Below are 21,149 nucleotides of genomic sequence, written 5' to 3' on the forward strand. Positions count from 1 at the left end.
TTTAAAAAATCCACATATCCTTTTCCCTCTGATGAAGACCTGTATGGTTGAAACGTGTTTGGGGATTTTTGTTTGAAGTTTGATATATGTGGACTATTCTATTTAAATTTTAAATGTATGTATTTGCTTTAAGATTAAAATGTTTTCTACTAATATGATTTTATTGTAATAAGTATAGTTATACCTAAATTTGATATATTGTTTGTATCAGTTTTCTTAAACTTACTTTGTTTTCAGGTTTGGTTTTGGTTTAAGATAGCACTTTTTCACATTTCTATAAAAGAGGATGCCTGGCCAACTACCTATTATACTCGCTGGGGTGCCTGACATTCACAGCTGCATATCAGCCAACTCTGTAAGGCTTTGTTTGTAAGGGTTGGCAGGAGCTAAAATTACTTCAGGGCATCGTCTAGGTATCCGTGACACCGCAAATTGTATAACAGCATCTGAGAAGGGAGGCGCATCAAAACATAAAACAAAACAACTCAAAACCATATTGGAATCGGAAGCCAGAGAGTCATGTGTAGCCCCGGGAGTAATTTAGGCTGAGTTGGATCAAAACGATCTTTGACATAATTAACCAAATGCGTAAAGACAATGCAAAGGGCGAAATTAACCCAGGAGAGCATTGGAAAAGAGGCTAAAATGGACAAGAGCGGTTGTAATTATGGGGAGGAGGAATCTGGGAGCGAGACTTATTAGCAACTGTTTGTAGATGTCCTTGTGGGGCATGCTGGGAGCCCTAGGCCTTTGTTTCTGTCTAAACTAGGGTGACCATATGGAACGGAGGACAGGGCTCCTGTATCTTTAACAGTTGTATTAAAAAGGAAATTTCAGCAGGTGTCATTTGCATATATGCAGCGCCTGGTGAAATTCCTTCATCACAACAGTTAAAGCTGCAGGAGCCCTGTCCTCTTTTGTATCTGGTCACTAGGACAGGGCTCCAGCAGCTTTAACTGTTGTGATGAAGAGGGAATTTCACCAGGTGCTGCATGAATACAAATGAAACCTGCTGAAATTCCCTTTTCAATACAACTGTTGAAGATACAGGAGCCCTGTCCTCCTTTCCATATGGTCACTCTAGTAAACATGCATAGGGTTGTGCCCTAAATTGGCTAAAGTTGAGGGGAGTCCAGGGGTGGGGCTTGTGGATTTCAGTTGGGGACCCCTGCCTTTTCTTCCATAATCCGAGCAACTTGCTTCAAGTTCTCTTTTCCAAGGCAACCCACTCCTATGCATATTTGCTCAGAAGTAAGTCCCCTTGCACTGAAGTTTGGAACAACATGCGTTTGATCATATCTATGTTGCAAACATTTAATCTTTCATGACTCCCAAAGGCAAGGGGGAAATGCCTTTTGGGGGGGCGTGAGGGGGGGAAACCTGTAGCCCTCCAGATGTTCTTGGACAGCAAAGTCCCTTCAGCCGCAGCCTGCATAGCTAACAGTGAGGGCTGAGGTTAGTTGCAGTCCACCCGTTTTAGGAGAAGGGAGCTCAGCACTTCTAGTCATACCCTGCAGATCTATAAACTGAAAATGTCTCCATCGTCAGCTGTTTCTACAGATGGCTTTTCTATCCAGGACTACACACACAGACACACACACAGAGGTCAGGAGACAGCACAGGGTCTGGGGTCTCCAATGTGCTTGCTGAGATCTCTCTTGGAGCCCACCAGACTCCCTGTCCTTCCTGACGTTTTATTTCGTTCCTTGCGCTTTTTTAAACTTCATCTTTTTTTTCTTACTAGGAGGCTGCCATGCTGCGAAGGGAAGCTCTGCTCGCCAGCAACATCATGATTTGGGTTCAGAACTGTGGTTTTCTGTTTTGGAGCTCAGAATCCCCACCTCTGTCTTGAGCTTAGGTTCTTGGGCAAGTTACTTGTCTTTCAGTCTCATCACTTTGCCTTCAGGGAGATGAGTGATTTGAGACTCGCCTTGCCCACTACGGCAGCCATTTTGTGAATGGGCAACACCCCCCTGGCAGCCATTTTGTGAGAGCACCTACAACACTCTCAAAAGTCCAAATGTGCCCACCAACCCCAAAGGGTTAGGGACCCTTGGACTGGGTCCTCCAAGCTTCCTTTCTTTCCTGGTGGACACAACAGGCCCCAGGCAGCTGCCCAAAAGGTTGTTGGGTAGGGTGACCATATGAAAAGGAGGACAGGGCTCCTGTATCTTTAACAGTTGCAAAGAAAAGGGAATTTCAGTAGGAGTCATTTGTATATATGGAGAACCTGGTGAAATTCCCTCTTCATCACAACAGTTAAAGCTGCAGGAGCTATACTAGTCACCAGATTCAAAAGAGGGAAGGGCTCCTGTAGCTTTAACTGCTTGGATGAAGAGGGAATTTCACCAGTTTCCCCATATATACAAATGACACCTGCTGAAATTCCTTTTTCAATACAACTGTTAAAGATACAGGAGCCCTGTCCTCCTTTTCATAGGGTCACCCTATTGTTGGGGAAAGGCTGTAATTGCCTGTGCTCTCTCTGTCTCAGGGCCCAAACAACCCAGATTGCTAGTAGGGGCAGATGTAATTCACCAAGTGTTTATTTGTTACATTTATATCCCATCTTTCCTCCAAGGAGCGCAAGGTGGCATATAAAACCGTTGTCCTCTCTCCATTATCTGCTCACAGCAGCCTTGTAAGGAAGGTTAGGCAGGGACTGACCCAACGTCACCCTGTGAGCTTCATGGCTGAGTGGGGAATCGAACCTGGATCTCCTGAGCCCCAGTCCAATACTCTAACCACTACACCACACTGGCTCTCCATGTGACATGGAGGGCTGGGGTTGGATTAATGGCTTTCACTTTCTTTCCAGTGGAGGCAACACTATGAAAACAGCAAGCCCAACTCCTGAGGTGTGCTTCTCTGAATAGCACATGTGTTTGAGCACCAGAGTGTAGGTGTGGCTCTTGCCGTGTGTGAACGTGTGTTTCTTAGATGATCAGTTCCATGAAAACCTGTACTTTGTGGCTTGGCTCACTTCTTTGAGCTGTGTGTTCTACATAATTTCTCTGCCATGGACTCCCTGATTGTTCTTAATGTCTCCATCTGCAAAATGGGTACAGTTCCTCTAGGATGTCTTCTGAGGAGTTCATAATATCCTTTTTACAGGTGTTATAAACATGTGGCAATGTGTAGTCTGCAACTGGACTCACATGCTTCTGTTCTCTCCTCCGCAACATGCATGCCGTTTTCATTATTGCTCTGTGCCTGCCTCACAATCATCGTCTGGATCATGTTAAGCTGATCTGCGGTCCGCTGCTTGATGGCAGGGGAATGGCAAGCATATGCAATATGATTAACCTTTTCCCTGGGGTCTACTACCTCCATGCACGCAGGCTTCTGAGCCGCCATGACATTTTATTAAAAAGACTAGCAAACATGTCCAGCTTTGCACATGTTAGAATAGTCCTTAGTTTGATGCAGTGGAGCAAGCTTACACAATCATCAGAGTTGGACACATTGCTGCTGTCCCATCTGAGTGATGTAATGCCTGCTGGCACCCCTAGACATGGCTCCTGGCATGGTGCACCTCTATAGCCCTTTGAGGGAGGGGTCATGGAATCATAGAATAATAGAGTTGGAAGGGGCCTAAAAAGCCATCGAGTCCAACCTCCTGCTCAATACAGGAATCCACCCTAAAGCATTCCTGACAGATGGTTGTCCAGCTGCCTCTTGAAGGCCTCTAGTGTGGGAGAGCCCACAACCTCCCTAGGTAATTGATTCCATTGTCATACTGCTCTAACAGTCAGGAAGTTTTTCCTGATGTTAGAATGGGTCTGTCCAATCCATTCCCTTCAGTGGGGCTGCCGTGCCCCCCCCCCCGGCTTCAAACTGTCTGTAGAATCATAGAATAGTAGAGCTGAAAGGGCCTATAAGGCCATCAAGTCCAACCCCCTGTAGTGCAAAGCTATGTGTTGGTTAGAGATGTCTGCCCCCTAGTGGCTGAAGGTGTTATTGCCAGTTCTAACCACGTGGGCACATTGAAATTAATGAATTTTAAATGCAAAACAACTGTGAGGTTCATACCTCTTACTATGCATGCCAAGTTTTAGGGTGCTTAGGTTTCACTGTCCTGGCACTATGGGGTTGATGGAGGGATGGACAGACAGACAGACAGTCTATCTCATTCTGATAGAATGAAGGCAATTGGGAAATGCTATATTTTTTATTATTTTGAACTATAATTTCTTTAAAAGGATGTCAATGGAGCATACACCACCTTAGTCAATTTAGGGTGCTGGTTCTTAATCTATCCCTTCTAGCTACTTAATAAGTGGCATGGGGCTCCATTTTAAGTGTAAAGTGTTTATGCATGCACAACTCTGTTGTTTTGCAGTAGCAGTGGATTCATCTTTGATAAGTTGCTCTGTCATTAATCCAAGAAAGAATGAGTACTTGTGTAATTCCAACAATATTTCATTTTAAACAGAAGCCGGTCTTCATTAGATGGGGGAGGGGGAGGTGAAATGCTCTTGTAATGAAGTTTCATTCCAAATAATAAAACGGGCCTTGTAATGTGTCCCATAAAGTAGGCAAGACAAAACCTAAGGCACCAACCATGAGATTATACCCTCTATCTGTACTTTATGGTTTATCACATCCGTTTTCTGGGTTGGTATGTCAATATTGCATTGATTTCTACGGCCCACCAACCTATGCTGGGCTCCAGTGGGATGGGCGCTGGGTCCCACCCAAATAGCCAGTTGCCAGCTGCCCTACAAAGGGAGTAGAAGCTCACCACCACCACTCCAAACGGGGTGACCAGATTTCTTCGGGCTCTGATGCAGAGATGCAGTGGGTGGAGCCTAGGTTTGTCCCCTTGCTATTGGCCCCCATCTCAAGGTTTTACTCCTTCCCCTGGAGATGTTAAAACAGGCGTGGGGAAATTGTGGTCCCCTCCAGCTGTTGTTGGAGTGCAATTTCCATCAGCCCCAGCCAATGGTCAGAGACGATGAGGGTTGAAGTCCAGCATCTGGAAGATCATAAATCTCCCCCCCCCCCCATCCTAGAAGTTCTGGTCAAATCTCCAACACTTGAGTAGGCCTAACGACTTTGGAACATAGAAATGCCCCTCGCCAGATGCCCATGGGAATTGTTTCCAAGTCTCTTCTTCTCTCTTTGCTTCCAGTGGGATCAATAATGGTTCCTTTCTCTCCTCCTCTTAATAGCACAGTGTCATTCACAGCCTTTCCAAGCCAGAAATCTATGCCTGTGCAACAGATCAATGCCGTCCTAGAGATGCATGTGGAATATAAATTGGAGTGAGCGGTAATGAAGCCGGGGAAATTATCTCTGAAAATTCAACGCTGCTCAGAGTCAGAAGAACAAGCACCCCCAGAGCGGGGAGGGCAAAAACAGCAACAAAAAATTGTGCAAATCTGCAGTTTCCTTTACATCCGACAGAAGGGTGATTGCAAGGCATGATTTTGCAAGTACCAGCAGTCACTGGCTTCAAGAGAGATGTACAATTTCTGGGAGGAGCAGGTGGTAGGGTGCAGCTGTCGAATAATCACACACACACGCTCTCATGCTCACACACACACACACACCAAAAGCCCTCCTCAATAGAGTGAAGTTAAACATTGGGGGGGGGGCATACTGATAATGGCCCCACAGATGAAAAGGAGCATAAACAATGGAAGCGGAAGTGGCTCTAGAAATCAAGCACACCCGTCCCCATTCTGTTTCATATTTGCTTTATAAAATAAATAAATCAGTATGTTAAAAAATGTGCAGCTTCTGAGTGAGAGCTGACAGTCATTGGGAAACACTAAACCCATTCCGAGGGATTTGTTTAAATAGCAATTTCGCCACCACGTCGTCACTTTAAACTCAGAATATATCAAACCCCCCAGTCTGGTATGATGGCAAGCAGTTCAAACAAACTTTAGATGGCAAGATTCTCTTAGATCAGTGGTTCCCAAACTTTTTCAGGTCACCGCCCCCTTGGTTCCACAAACTCATGCCCAGTGCCCTCCTACCCTACACTATAAAACTCATTATTCAGAATAGCGGTTTTCGACGACGCACTAAGGAAGATAACAATAAAATTCAAAACAGTAACAATTAATTGAATATTTATTCAAAATCCGAAGCACCCACCACAGGCTTGCCGAAGGAGGGAGGGAGGGAAAAGAGAGCGAACGTCTCTGTTTTGCAGCCGGCGTGGCGGGGCACACCGAGCAAGGTATGTCTCTTCATTAGCGTTTTGGTGCTTTTGAAACATTTCAATTCACCGTTAAAAGGACTCTTCTTAAACGGTATTAATACATGTGTGGATTCTTCCGCTACATGGTTTGGGACCAAACTACCTTCCCCCATAAAAGTGTTCCTGGGTGTTAAGACATTCTGGAGAGGCACTTCTCGGAAAAGACCACCTCGAGCACACCCCCTGCCATCCCCTTGCCTCTGAACACCCCCCTATGCAATCCCACAGCCCCCAAGGGGGCAGTACCACCCACTTTGGGAACCACTGTCTTAGATCATAGACCAACTTCCAGAAGGGGGTTGGGGAGACCATGTACACCCCTGGATCCCAGTGGCAGTTGCACCCTTCCTGCCCCCCCCAACTTTCCAACAAAATTCAATGCTGCAGTGCCCAAAAGTGGCAGTTTTGCTACTGCCACCATGGCATATTGGGTTGTAGTGGTGGTGGTGGGGTTATATGCAGGTCACGTGTTGCCCATCATGGACTGTGAAACTTGCCCTGCAGTTAAGAAGTTCTCACACACTCTTGTTTGGGGAGTCCAACAAGACATGGAGGCCCACTCTCACTAAAAGTCGTTGCTGTGTGCTTGGTATCAACACTTAGAGCATCTCCAACTACTTTCTGAACTTTTATGTCGGTACAATCAGATTGGTGGGAGATTCCAGACAGATAAAAGGATGTACTTCTTCACACAGTACATAGCTAAATGATTACGTCCGCTTTCAAAATATATGTGATGGCCACCAATTTGGATGCTTTTAAAAGGGGGTTGGATAAATTTCTGGAGGAGAAGGCTGTCAATAGCTACTAGCCCTGATGGCCATGTGCTACCTCCAGTATCTGAGGCAGTAAGCCTGTGTGCACCAGTGGCTGAGGAACATGGGTGGGAGGGTGCTGTTGCAGCTGGTTGGCCACTGGTCAGCCGGTTGCCACTGTGAGAACAGAATGCTCGACTAGATGGACCCTTGGTCTGATCCAAAATGGTTCTTATGTTTTTATAATCAGTCATTTGCAACATACACAGAGAGAGAGAGAGAGAGAGACGTGTGTATCCCTCTGGTTGAGGGCTTTATGAAGAATTCTAGTTAGCTTAAAGTAGACAGTATCCTTTGCTTGCACAAGACAGTTAAGAAAAACATTGTAACTTTAATATTGCACGTTCAGAGGCTTCTCCCACAAAACAAACAAAAACTGAAAACCACTAAGATGTACATTTAGTTTCCATCAGTAAAAAGTAAAATGATCCACACATTTAATCAAGAACATTCTGATGCAAGAAAGGAACTACAATTATTATTTTAAAAATGTAGATATTGCCTATAAACTGTGCTTTTTTAAAAAAAAAAAATCCCGAAGAAGGGTTTCTTAATAACTCAGGTGTCTATTCTTGCCAATCAGCTACTAAGCTGAACTGTGCTTCTGTATTTAGCAAGTCTTAAAAGGCATTCCTTTGAATGGGTGAGGGGTTTAATTCATGTACCCCCTGCCTGCTCACTTTGCCCTACTTCGGAGCCAACAGACTCTTTCAAAACTGGTAACCCACTGATTTTGGGGGAACCCATCATTCCCCAGCTGAGCACTGATGGAAACTCCACATGAATAGCTGTATGGGGAGCATGGGCTGTTTGCTAGATCTGCTTCTCTCCAACCCCTGAACAGTCTGTTGCACCCTTGCTAGAGACGGGCTGCAAGGCGGGATCGGTTTCTGGCAGTGTACACAGATAGCAGCCGGTGGATGGGGGAAACGTATCTGCAAACGCATGGGGAGGGGGGGAAATCCTGCTGTGACTTTATTTTAACACACTTAAACTTGAAACGATAAAGTGGGCCAACTCTAAAACTATTTCTGCTCACTTCTCAGACACAGATGCAACTCCTGAGGATGCCTGTACTCAAAACACTCTCAAAAAATATGGTTAGATCCACCATTAGCCCTAGAGGAGGGGTTGTGGGGAGGGCATGTCCCAGAGAAAGGGAATCCTTCATTACTTCTCCGCTGCCCACGGTTGGTATTCAGCCAGAGGGGGGAAGCTAAGAAGCAGCTATCCTGGGTCTGGTTTGCATTTCCACTGGAATTCCTTTCCAGAAAACTTGTAGTGGTCCCTTTCTCTTTCCTCCAAAGCCTTTGGCTTAAACTCAGGTGGCAAAGAACCTGTGACCCCAACTCCCATCATCCCTAGACAGGAGGGCCAACGGCTAGGGGTTACAGGAGCGGCACTCCCAGGGAGGGGGCATGGCTCTGTGGAAGAGCATCTGCTTTGCATGCAACAGGCCCCAAGTTTGATCCCCGGCATCTCCAGGTAGGGCTGGAAAAACTCCTGCCTGAATGCCTGGAGAGCCGCTGCTGCCAGTCAGTGTCCACAATACTGGGCTAGATGGACCAAGGCTCTGACTCTGCATAAGGTAACTTCCTGTGTTCCAGTCCAGCAACATCTCTGGAAGGCCATGGGTTCCCCAACCCAGACCTAAGCCCTGAGCAATTATCCCCAACTAATACAAAGCCGAAATACCACCTCTTTCCATTTCTGCTCCCATTCATCCTTTGGTGTCTCATAGAATCATAGAATAGTAGAATTGGAAGGGGCTATGAGGCCATCAAATCCAACCCCCTGCTCAATGCAGAAATCCACCTTAAAGCATCCCTGTCAAGCGGCAGCTGTCCAGCTGCGTCTTGAAGGCCTCTAGTGTGGGAGAGCCCATGACCTCCATAGGGAATTGGTTCCATTGTCATACTGCTCTAACAGTCAGGCAGTTTTTCCTGATGTATAGCCGGAATCTGGTTTTCTGTAACTTGAGCCCGTTATTCCGTGTCCTGCACTCTGGGAGGATCGAGAAGAGATCCTGGCCCTCTTCTGTGTGACAACCTTTCAAGTATTTGAAGAGTGCTATCATGTCTCCCCTCAATCTTTTCTTCTCCAGGCTAAACATGCCCAGTTCTTTCAGCCTCTCCTCATAGGGCTTAGTTTCCAGACCCCTGATCATCCTCTTTGCCCTTCTCTGGACCCCCTCCAGCTTGTCTGCATCCTTCTTGAAGTGTGGTGCCCAGAATACTCAAACCAGTACCCTGCGTGGTTTGGAAGCTATATTTCTATTGTAGTCCAAAGGAGCATTTGCTTTTTTTGCAGCCACACCACAATGTTGGCTCATATTCAGCTTGTGACCTACAACAGTTCCAACATCCTTCTCACTTGTTGTATTGCTGAGCCAAACGTCCCCCATCTTGTAGCTGTGCATTTGGTTTCTTTCTCCTTGGTGTAGAACTTGGTATTCATCCACTCACCCAGCTGAAATTTAGACTTGAAAGCTCCTTGGGGCAGGCGGCTGTCTTTCACTTATGAAAACCCCATGTAAACGGATGGTGCTATGGAACTGAATAGCTATTCTGTCGCATACAACGCTAGAATGCAGCCTTCCTCAGTCTGAAGCTGTCCAGCTGTGTTGGTGACGGCTCCCATAATCTCCTATGGCCATGCTGGTTGGGGGATGATGGGAATTGTAGTCTGGCCTATTTGGAGGGCATTAGCTTGAGGAGCTGTATAATGCTGTTTTGGCTCTCCCGTTGACCTCGGGCAATTTGGAACAAGTAAAGGCTCTTCCATGAACAGCCTTTTAAGAATCCGACAGCAGCTTGATGGCACATTTCTTTAGAGATCCCCACCTCTCACTGTCTGATCCTGCAACAAATGACTCTGTGGGCAGTCCCAGACCAGAGGCCATGGATTTCATACGGCCTGCAAAAGCTGCGTAGCACCATGCGTGCTGCAAAGAGGACTGAGAGGACAGCTAGGTACACGCAACACGTTGTGAGTCTTTGTGAAGGCCTGCTTGCCTGCCTTTGTATGCCAATGCCGAGGGAATGAGAAGGGGTGCGTTTTGCAACAGAAATCAGTGGGGCGCCACAATGTAAGCCCCCTTCCCCATATATACATATATTTATATGCAGCCCTGGTTTTGGCATTCTCACTGGTGGATTTGGCAAACAAAGAAAACAGGGAGGTCTAGAAACATGCGCTGTATAACCTGCCTCCCTAAAATCGATGCCAGGCAGTCACATTCTCATGCAACCTTTAAGGCGATATAGGAAAAAGGAATACCCCATAACATGCTGTACCACCACCCCTCCCCGAACAACTGCTGTTGATGAAGGGGTTCTTTGTCGCTTTGGGGTGCTTAATTATTACTATTTGTTGGAGTATATCATAGATTATTTGCAGCCTATGGGCACGGGGCAGTTTTCAGATGGTTTTGGGGGGGAATGAAAAGGGAGTCATTTTGGTTCTGGAGGTCCATCCGTATCCTCCCCAACCCCTGATCTAGAGTGGCAGCAAATGGTGTTTCGCCTCAAGGAACAAAAACGCTGTTTAAAAAAGAAAAATAGATGATCAACATGCAGTGCTAGACCAATGACCTCATCTGCATAATCAAGAAAGCTCCCCACCACCCCCGACACCCGCAATCATATAAAATAAGAAAGTGGGAAAGGAAAAGCAAAACTCTGGATCACCAGGAAACAAGAGAGCACCAGAAACAGCTGCAAACAAATGAGTCAGCTGCCCCAGTAGAAATCGGGCCTCTCTTTTCAATTACGTCTCCCCCTCTCCACGGATGCTTAAATATTAGAAACCTTAATCAATTAATCCTACCAATTTTAACCCAGCAATAGAATCCTGTACGAATTTGCATATGAAGAAAAAAAATTATTCTGAAGCAAGAGGCATACTTTGTTTTTAGATAATGGTGCATGGTTCATAGAGCATGCATCTTCTTAGAAGAGGTATTCTCCCCGTTCTCTCTGACAAAGGAAGGAATGCCTCTTTTAAGGTGGTGCCCTCAGCAGTTTTTGAAGACCTCATATTCAAAATAAAGGTTGGCCGAACAATTCAAATCACTCAAGTTTTAACCAATTAATCTGACTGAGTAATCACCTAACACTGTATCTCTGCAAAATATCTGAGCAATAATTTTAAAGGGGGATAAATACGTTCCTCCAGGTTCCTGGCAGCAGGAATCTGGAGGAATCACCAAAGGGGTGTCACTAAGGCAATGACTGGAATATTGTGGGTGTTCAGATGGAGGACTTGCTGCTAACCAGAAGTGTTTTGGCCACACACTGGACAAGCTTGAAATTATGAGAGAGGTGAACCTATTCCTTCCTGATGGAACCAGGGTCTGTAACAACTCTCCCATCTACCATGCAAGGCTTGGGGGACATACCAGCCAGGAAGCTAGACAAGAGCTGAATTATCTCTCTCCCAAATAACAGAAAAGATGCAGGAACTCCTGACTCCGTCCAGGAACAACGAAGTCCAGTGCCATCTAATGGCTAAACCATAGAATGATGCTATCCACTACCCCAGGTTCTGGGTACATGTGTCAGACGCTGCAGAGTTTGGGAATAGGTCCCAAACTGAGCTATTAAAAGCTCAGATTCTCAACTTTATATATTCATGGATGTAATTTAGAAGATAGGACTATGCCTGCTGATGGTTTAGAAATCAAAGACATGAGCAGGGACATACCAGGAGTTTGAATACCTAGTTTATCTCACTGTCCCATCCTATAGGCCTTGGTGGGCAAGCTCTGGCCCTCTAGATGTTGTTGGACTGCAACTCCCATGTGCCCTAGCCAGCATAGCCAATGGCAAAAGATTATGGGAGTTGCAGTCCAACATCTGGAGGGCCAGGACTTGCCACATTAATGCTACAGGTTCAGGGACAGGCAACCAATTGTCCTCCAGATGTTGTGGAACTCAGCTTCCATAATCACGAACCATGGGCCAGGCTGGTTGGGACTTATGGGAGTTGTAGTTCAAAACGTCTGGAGGGCACCAAGTTGCCTAAACCTGCATATAAGCTCCGAAAGCCAGCTTTGCAGATGCTGCCTAACTCGGAATATGTACCTCCTTCTATTGGCTTTAATCAAATCTTCCTTTTGTGGACATTTTTTGCTTCTCCTTCTTCGCCAAATATCCTTTTTCAAACCCCATCTCAGTTATTGCAATCAGATAAGTAATTAGGGCTCCAGCGAACAGTTTTGGCATGAAAAAGTGGATGCAAAGGAATTGAAACGCGTCCTGAAGACAACACCCCTGCTCCCTCGAAGTGTACCTTCTCCATGACGGCTTTGCCGTCCACAGTCCTTCTTCCAACTAGCAACAAGTGATGCCATTGCACTGCCAATTAGATTGGGCTACATGATGACCCCGCCCAGGACAAATCAAAGCCTATTTCTCAGCGAGGACACGGAAATGAACTGACATTTGGTGTTGGATCAATGGGTTGATCAGATTAGAACTCGCGGCTCTCTCTTTGCCAACTGCCCGGCTGTTAGTTCAAGAGGTTTCCAGGAGAGACGGGGGAAAGAAGTGCAAAGTCAAATGCAATAATGGTGTTATTGAAGAGTGTTAGATGTCCGGTTCTGATATAAACTCAAGTCAAGTGCTAGGCAGACAACTTCCACCTTTGGGGCCTGGGAGAGAGAGATCACCTGCACACACGTTACTGGGACGACCAGGGCTTCCTCCCGTTAGGATTCCAAGAGTCTATGCCACCGGCACACCTGCTGCGACTTAAACTCTTTCATCTCCTGCCAGTGACTGAGCTCCTCCTCTCCGCTACTGTTCTGACCCATGGAGAGCCAGCCAATCATCTCCTTGCGCTTGATGCTGCGGCGGTTGTAGACGGAGATCATCAGCGTGACGTCCGAGAGCTGGAACAAGGCCACCTGGAAGACGAAAGTCTCTTTGTAGACGGGGTTGGGCTGCCCCCGGCGGACGGAAGTCTTGCAGCGAGACATCTCCTGGCCCACCGAGTTGAGGAGGCAGAGCTTGCCATACGTGTCTGCAGGCAAAATGAGAAGAGAGAAGGTTCTTTGGTTTTTTCAAAAGCACCAAGAGCAAGGAAAGGTGACATCCTTAACTAACAACCATATAATACTCAACAAAAAGTTAAGGAGATATATATACAGTGAAACCATAATATTTAATATACAAAGATAAAATAAAGATTAACAATAATATTGCACTAATATTGGACAGACCAATGTATAACTAAAGCAACGTAGAAAAAGGCCAAACGCGTTTCGACAAGAGGTCTTCGTCAGTGGCCAGTGCGGGCTGCTGTGTACTCCCTGAAGATTTATTGGGGCTAACTTTACAATTCCCACAATTATGTGGTATAGGGTGTCACTCCCCTTGAAAAGCCTCAGCCTTTTCAAACTGCCTAGGACATGGTCTTTAGAAGAATGGCGTTAAAGCCCGGCATATTTTCAAAGGGGAGTGACACCCTATACCACATAATTGTGGGAATCGTAAAGTTAGCCCCAATAAATCTTCAGGGAGTACACAGCAGCCCGCACTGGCCACTGACGAAGACCTCTTGTCAAAACGCGTTTGGCCTTTTTCTACGTTGCTTTAGTTATACGTTGGTCTGTCCAATATTAATGCAATATTATTGTTAATCTTTATTTTATCTTTGTATATTAAATATTATGGTTTCACTGTATATATATATCCTTAACTTTTTGTTGAGTTTTTTAAAAGCACACCAACGAGGGAAAGGTGAGCCTCAGGCCAGCTGCTTATTTTTATTCCTGACTTACCCTACAGGGATGTTGTGAGAATAAAGTGGACACGGGTACTGCCTTCGGCTGACTGGAAGAACGGCACAATACACATTTAGAAAACATAAAGAGAATTAACATTAATGTTTTGGAAATATATACCCATGTCTCTACATATTTCCGCTGGAGCACCCTGTGTTGATGGAATGAGCTGCAGCCTCTCGACCTTCTCATTAAAGCACGTGGCTCCTTTTCCCTATGAGCTGTTAGTGTACATACTTTTGCTCTCCCTGAGAAACACGACGGTGCGTCCCTGTAAACGAGGTGAGTGGGGAAGTTGCAGTCTGGGAGAGAAAAGTTTTGCAGTAGGATGCGATCGGTGGTGACTCAGAAGCCACCGACTGAGGCTCAACAGCACGCCCACGGCTTCGTTGGTATGAAACAATTGCCCTGCCGAATCGCCCAGGATGTGATATGCCCAAGCAAAAAACAAACAGAGCATAAACTACAGGGAGGAAACAGACCAGCCGCACGCCATGTGTGGTGGAAATGGAATGTGCTTGGCAGGGCTGAGACCTAAGCTCAGCTGACAAGAGTTGTTAAATCCATTTCACTATCAGCATCGGGGCAGGGCCCCACCTGTGTTTGCCCCACCTGTGTTTGCCATGCTCCACCTATTGCACTAGGAACCCTAGCCAGAAAAGGGAGGGGCCGTAGCTCAGTTCAAGACTGCATTTTCCTCCCTCTCTTGATTATGCTGATGAATCAGAAATGTGGATTAATCAGAATTTGGGACATGGCCATTGTAAAGAAAATAATATAGAGCTTTATAGAAAGAGACCAGACAGCTGGCTGATATAGTTCACCAGACTAGCCTGTTTACTTTTATATCGTTCACGGTCAGGAGTTCAGATTTCACAATGCCTTTACAGAGGTTGAAAAAAAAATGTAATACACTAGTTGCTGCAAATGGAAATTGGGTTTGCAGTATCTTCTAGGTTTCTAGGCCTTGTGTGATGACTTTGCCCTGTTACACATTTCTGATCATTCAAGGGTTAAACACGCACACGCTGTTTCTCTAGGAAGTTGTCCCTTCTTTTAACCCAAATCTGCCCTGACACTCTTCATCTTCTCTGCTCTCTCACATATTTTTACTATTGTGTTTGTTTAATGGGGCCAATACGCCGCTGGTATGACCATGATCACGCAAGGCTGCAATTATCGTGCGAGATCATTCGCCCTAAAGAGCTGGGATGCCTGGACTTTCGCCACCGCCCTCCGCTCTCTTCTTTTGGCAGAAGTTTCCTTTCCCCCACCTTAATTAGTGACCTTGTTGCGTGGTTATGCAAATTCTTTGATTTTGTTGCCTGTACTGCGAACTTCATTTCAAAATAAAACAAAAACAAATTCTTCTTAGCAATATTTTTTCCGCAAGCTGACATATGCGGAGTTCAGCATTGCGAGAAACATGAAGTCACTCCCCCTGTTCAGCCATCTTTGAACTGGAGAGCCTTTCAGATAGAAGATGCTTTCAAGCAGAGGACTGTCCTCCGTAAAGTAGGACACATGGCCCACCTACCAATGAACAAGGGAGGAATGCACACAGCAGGGTCTCTGTGGCCACAAGAAACCACCGAATAGGGGAAAACGTATTCAGCAGCACGTCTTACACTGATGAAGGATGTTGACGGAGAAGAGTTCTCTTTGCAGTCGAGCTATATAGTGAAAAAGGAACGAGGGTTCTCTAGCCACGCCTTTTCCCCTCTTCACCAAAAAGATGAGCAGCCTGGGCCAGGCTCTCTTTTTCAGCCTAATCCTACCTCACACGGTTGTCGTTAGGATACAAGTAGTAAGAGAGAACCACGTGCATCACCTTACGCTCCTTGGAGGTAGGGCACAATAACATCAGCAAAAAAAAAACCCAAAGAACGGTTTAGGGCCAGAGGGGACAGTGGTGTGTGTGCCCCCCACAAGCAGGCAGCCTCTCTTTCAATTTGCCTTCTACTGTCTTTTTTGTTTGTTTGTTTGTTTGTTTGTTTGTTTGTTTGTTTAGAATCATAGAATAGCAGAGTTGGAAGGGGCCTACAAGGCCATCGAGTCCAACCCCCTGCTCAATGCAGGAATCCACCCTAAAGCATCCCTGACAGATGCTTGTCCAGCTGCCTCTTGAAGGCCTCTAGTGTGGGAGAGCCCACAACCTCCCTAGGTAACTGATTCCATTGTCGTGCTGCTCTAACAGTCAGGAAGTTTTTCCTGATGTCCAGCTGGAATCTGGCTTCCTTTAACTTGAGCCCGTTATTCCGTGTCCTGCACTCTGGGAGGATCGAGAAGAGATCCTGGCCCTCCTCTGTCTCCACCATTATTGATTTGTTAAACACGTGCCATAATTTTCCATAATACTAATACTACATTTATTTCTTACCCGCCTCTCCCTCTGGATCGAGGCTGAATACAAAAATACTATAAAATACATAAAACAGATTAAAAACATATAAAAACTAATACATTCTTAAAATAGCAGCCAGACATCTTAACGTTCGACTGGGTAGGCCTGCCGGAAGAGATCAGTCTTTACAGCTTTTTTTGAATTCAGAAAGACTGAGGCCACAGCTAGACCTAAGGTTTATCCTGGGATCATCCAGGGTTCGCCCCTGCTTGAGCACTGGATTCCTTGTGTGTCACCTAGGTGAACAGGTTTGACCCCTGGACGATCCAGGGATAAACCTTAGGTCTAGCTATGGCTTGAATGTAGCATACTCAAGGTGGTTCGATACAACCTCCAGCGCCGCCATGTTCCCAGTTCAAACCCTACAGCTTGGCTTGGAGGCGCTGGAGGCTTGGAGGCTCTGCCTGAACCAGACTGAATCGCAGGGCAACGCTTTTACGTACCAGGAGGCCTGTTAATAGCAAGGTTCCGAAAGTGGCTGCCCTTGATCATCTCGACCGACAGCCGCCCTGTTGTAGCATTGTAGGACAACCCGACCAGCAGCTCTGGGACCCCACCGTGGGACAGGGACTGGGTGGAAGATGCGCTGTCACTCTGAGAGATGCCGGAAAGACTGATCTGAGAGCCACCACTCTGCAGGCGGGTGGAGGAGAAAAAGAGCAGAGAGAAAGTTAGTCATTGGAGGGGGACATGGGTGTTTTATACATCCTGGAAGATCGAATGAGATAAAAGTAAATGCAAATTCTAGAAGAGTAGCCATGTTATTCTGCTGCAGCTGACATAATAATAGGGATAGCGAACGAGCAATGTTCGATATCGCAAGTACTCTCTGAATATCGTCTCAAGGCTCATTTCGTTGCTGGGTCCCATTCACATTTGCGATCACCGCTCGCTTTGGACAAACGAGAAACTTACGCAAATCAAGCTGCGTCCGAATGGGAGATTTGCGCAAGATTCCCAAAATTTGCGCAAGTTGCCTCATTTGCCCAACTTTCCTCCATAGGCTAATGCGGGGCTGATTCAGTCTACGGAGGAAATTTGCACAAATTATACTGGGAATCGGCAACGAGACAAATGTGAGCATGTGTTTGACAATGTACAAATAACTTGGGGTGACGCACACTAGAGCTCGCGTTCAGTTCTTCAAACGGGGTGCCCTTGCATGTTTTGCAAGCAAAAAACTAAACTCTCATACAACCCTACATAATAACGTCCTGGAGCATCTTAAAGAGTTTAAAAATGCATAGCAGATTGAGCTTTACAAGCAAGAGTCTGCTTTATCGGATGCATAGGAAGCGCTTTTATACCAGATCAAACTATCCAATGTTGTCACAGCGCTAGCGCTAATGACGTTGCGCTAGCGGAAACCAACCCTAGTGCAACATTATTACGGTTGCTAGGTAAAGGGGGAAAGTGCTGAAAATCAATGGGTGCTGACGTACATAAAAAATTATAAGCTGATGACTGTTTATAGTGACTTAAAACCAACCAAGTTCTACATTCAAACCTGACATTAAAAAATTGTGTCAGAACTGCCAATTTAGCAGCATCACACCTCTACCTCTCACTTTGACGCTGCTGTCGATGATTTACGGCAGAAATACACATTGCGCGTGTACACGCCGAACAAAACACTAATGACTGTTTCTCCAATGGAAAAGCAGCTTTCTGGAGAGGGTGGTATGGAGCAGGGAACCCATGATTGAGGAGGGGAATGGAATCATAGAATCATGGAATGGCAGAGTTGGAAGGGGCCTACAAGGCCATTGAGTCCAACCCCCCTTGCTCAGTGCAGGAATCCACCCTACAGCATCCCTGACAGATGGTTGTCCAGCTGCCTCTTGAATGACTCTAGTGTGGGAGAGCCCACAACCTCCCTAGGTAAATGGTTCCATTGTCGGACTGCTCTAACAGTCAGGAAGTTTTTCCTGATGTCCAGCTGGAATCTGGCTTCCTGTCACTTGAGCCCGTTATTCCGTGTCCTGCACTCTGGGAGGATCGAGAAGAGATCCTGGCCCTCCTCTGTGTGACAACCTTTGAAGTATTTGAAGAGTGCTATCATGTCTCCCCTCAATCTTCTCTTCTCCAGGCTAAACATGCCCAGTTCTTTCAGTCTCTCTTCATAGGGCTTTGTTTCCAGACCCCTGATCATCCTGGTTGCCCTCCTCTGAACACGCTCCAGCTTGTCTGCGTCCTTCTTGAATTGTGGAGCCCAAAACTGGACGTAATACTCTAGATGAGGCCTAACCGGGGCCGAATAGAGAGGAACCAGTACCTCACGTGATTTGGAAGCTATACTTCTATTAATGCAGCCCAAAATAGCATTTGCCTTTCTTGCAGCCATATCGCACTGTTGGCTCATATTCAGCTTGCGATCTACAACAATTCCAAGACAGGCTTTAGTCCTTCGCCTTCTCTCCCTGCACCCCTCCGTGCCACCAGTACAATCAGAGGTTCACCATTTTTGGAAGGTCTTAATAGCCACCCAAAGGATGTTGCTCTTGCTGGTTTAGACCAGCTTTCTGGTCCCACCTTAAGGACAATACTCCCCAGGGAGTCTATAAAAAGTGTAATTGTGGAATACTCTCCCCTTAGAGGCCCGACTGGCGCTGATGCTGGCTCCATTTTGGCGCCAAGTTAAACATGGCTTTTTTTATTAAACCCTTTGAAGGCTAACATTCTCCAAGGCTGCACATAATTTTAACTGTTTTAATCGTTCTTATTGCTTCAAAACGTTTCTACACATTTTAGTCTGTTAATGGTTTAACACATTTTTAGCTCTGTATATTTATTGTTTTACATGATTCTGATTTTAGCTGAATGCCCTGAGATCCTCAGCGGGATACAAATAAATAAATAAATACAAATAACTGGATGCCAATACTGTATTCACACAACACAGACGCATGGTTGCATCATCCCTCATTTGGTTTCTAGAGCCAGAGACATGAGTGAGCCTAGGTGTCACAGGCCACAGCTAGACCTAAGGTTTATCCTGGGATCATCCAGGGTTCGCCCCTGCCTGAGCACTGGATCCCCTGTGTGGAACCTAGGTGAACAGGTTTGACCCCTGGACGATCCAGGGATAAAACTTAGGTCTAGCTACGGCCACAGTTTTCCCTGCCATATCTGTGCTTCCCTTCCCTTTCACCCCAGAGAAGAGAAGCAATTCACTGGTATTGGCCCAGCTACAAACCACTTACACACAAGTTGCTCCTTGGCTCCAGAACCAACGTGACCTTCATTTCCCCCTCCTGGTTGAGGTTGCTGAGATAAAACAACCGCTCCCCCATCATCCTCTCCTTGATCATTTTGCGCACGGAGTAGAGGCGAAAACGGAGGGCGTAGCTGCTCAGCTCCTCTGGAGCCAACTTCGTGAAGGTCATCTTGTCCTTGAACACTGGGTTGGGGCCTCTCTGGACGCTCGACTTCCCCCTCTGCTTCTTGCTGGGCATCAGGACCGTGTGGACTTGCCAGGTGCTGGCCCCGCTGCGATCCTTATCAGGGATGGCCTTCGCTTCCAAAACAGTGACCAGCAGCTTTTGGCTTGAGGACTTGAAATCAAAGATGACGTCTAGGTCTCCACATTTGGAGATGGGCTCAATGGCATGAGGATGAGCTGGAAGGGCACTTGCTCCTTCGTGGTCCTGGAAGAAGAAGAAGAAGGAGGAGGAGGAGGAGGAGGAGGAGGAGGAGGAGGCGGCGGCAGCGGCGGAGGAAGAGGAGAAGGGGGAGGAGGAGAAGGAGAAGGAGAAGAAGAAGGAGAAGGAGAAGGAGAAGAAGAAATATAATAACCCGTGAGCAAAGGGGGAGAAATGCAAACTTGACATTGAAGGAATGAATCGTGTTTATGCTGATGGCAGCCTGCAGGGTAATAGCTAAATGTTGGGAAGCTGTAGAACCTCTACCATGGAAATCTATCTTGGTAAATGGAGCTGTGTCAAATAGCCGTGGCAGCAAAATTGACATACCAATTGACATACCATGTACATTGATGGTGCTATATAAATAAATAATAATAATAATAATAATAAATGAGCCAAAGGCAAAGTCAAAATAACAGATTCTTTATAAAATATGGCATGATGTTATTTCATAGACAAGTCCCGGACATCTGCAGCAATATTTGCCAAAGCCTAGAAAAGACACAAAGGGCACAATCCTTTTGATTATGTCATTGGGGATGGGAAGCCCCCAAACTCGGAGGCGTCCAATCATCCAGAGAGAACTGTCCAGAAAGTTTCAGTTATCAGGTGGTATAAAAATGCAATACATAAATAAATAAATCCTGTGTAGAGTGGGAGGAGCAGTGGAGGCGATCTTTGCCTCCCTGTCCCATTTGCCCCGTTGCTAGATGGGCTTATTAGCCCATCTAACAAGGGCACTTTTGAGGTGGAGGGAAGGAGGCTGGCAGAGGCTCAGAATAATGCAAATCCTGACCTCTGCAGTCTCCTCACCTCCCTGACCACTGGAACGCCCCCTTCCCTAAGGCTCCAAGGTTGCTTTTACAACCTCAGGGAGGCAGCTAGCATGGTTCTCTACCTGCTGGCTGCAATGGGTCGGAGTCAGATCTCCAACTCCCTGTTCTGACGGGCATTCCAGTGGATGGGAAGGGGAGAGAAGAGGAGAGGCCAGGATCTGCTGTATCCAGTGGCCTCTCTAGCCCCGGAAGTCCACCCTCTCTAGATGAGCTCAGTCTAGAGAAAAAAATAAAAAGGAGGAGACAGTGAAGTGAAAATCGCTCCTTCTGCCTTGTTGGCAGCAGCATTTGTATGCATGCAGCACCTGGGGGAATTCACTCTTCATCACCACAGTTAAAACTGCAGGAGCTGAACTAGCATGACCAGATACAAAAGAGGGCAGGGCCCTTGCGGCTTTAACTGTGGTGATGAAGAGGGAATTTCACCAGGGGTTGCATGCATATACAAA

General features: G+C 46.3%; 1 protein-coding gene across 1 annotated transcript in view; it reads right to left on the reverse strand.

Annotated features, from left to right (window-relative positions):
* Positions 1-12,472: 12,472 nt before the first annotated feature.
* The window catches only part of SYT16 (synaptotagmin 16), a 41,477-nt gene continuing 32,800 nt past the window's right edge, over positions 12,473-21,149 (reverse strand). Inside the window, exons 3-5 of the mRNA XM_063147668.1 lie at positions 19,424-19,867; positions 16,664-16,853; positions 12,473-13,053 (exon numbers count right to left, since the gene is read on the reverse strand). Coding sequence (XP_063003738.1) covers positions 12,740-13,053; positions 16,664-16,853; positions 19,424-19,867 — 948 coding nt within the window. The 3' untranslated portion in view covers positions 12,473-12,739. The remainder of the gene's footprint in view (positions 13,054-16,663; positions 16,854-19,423; positions 19,868-21,149) is intronic.

This window comes from Elgaria multicarinata, chromosome 2 (assembly GCF_023053635.1).
Source record: "Elgaria multicarinata webbii isolate HBS135686 ecotype San Diego chromosome 2, rElgMul1.1.pri, whole genome shotgun sequence".
In the NCBI taxonomy this organism is placed as follows: Eukaryota; Metazoa; Chordata; class Lepidosauria; order Squamata; family Anguidae; genus Elgaria; species Elgaria multicarinata.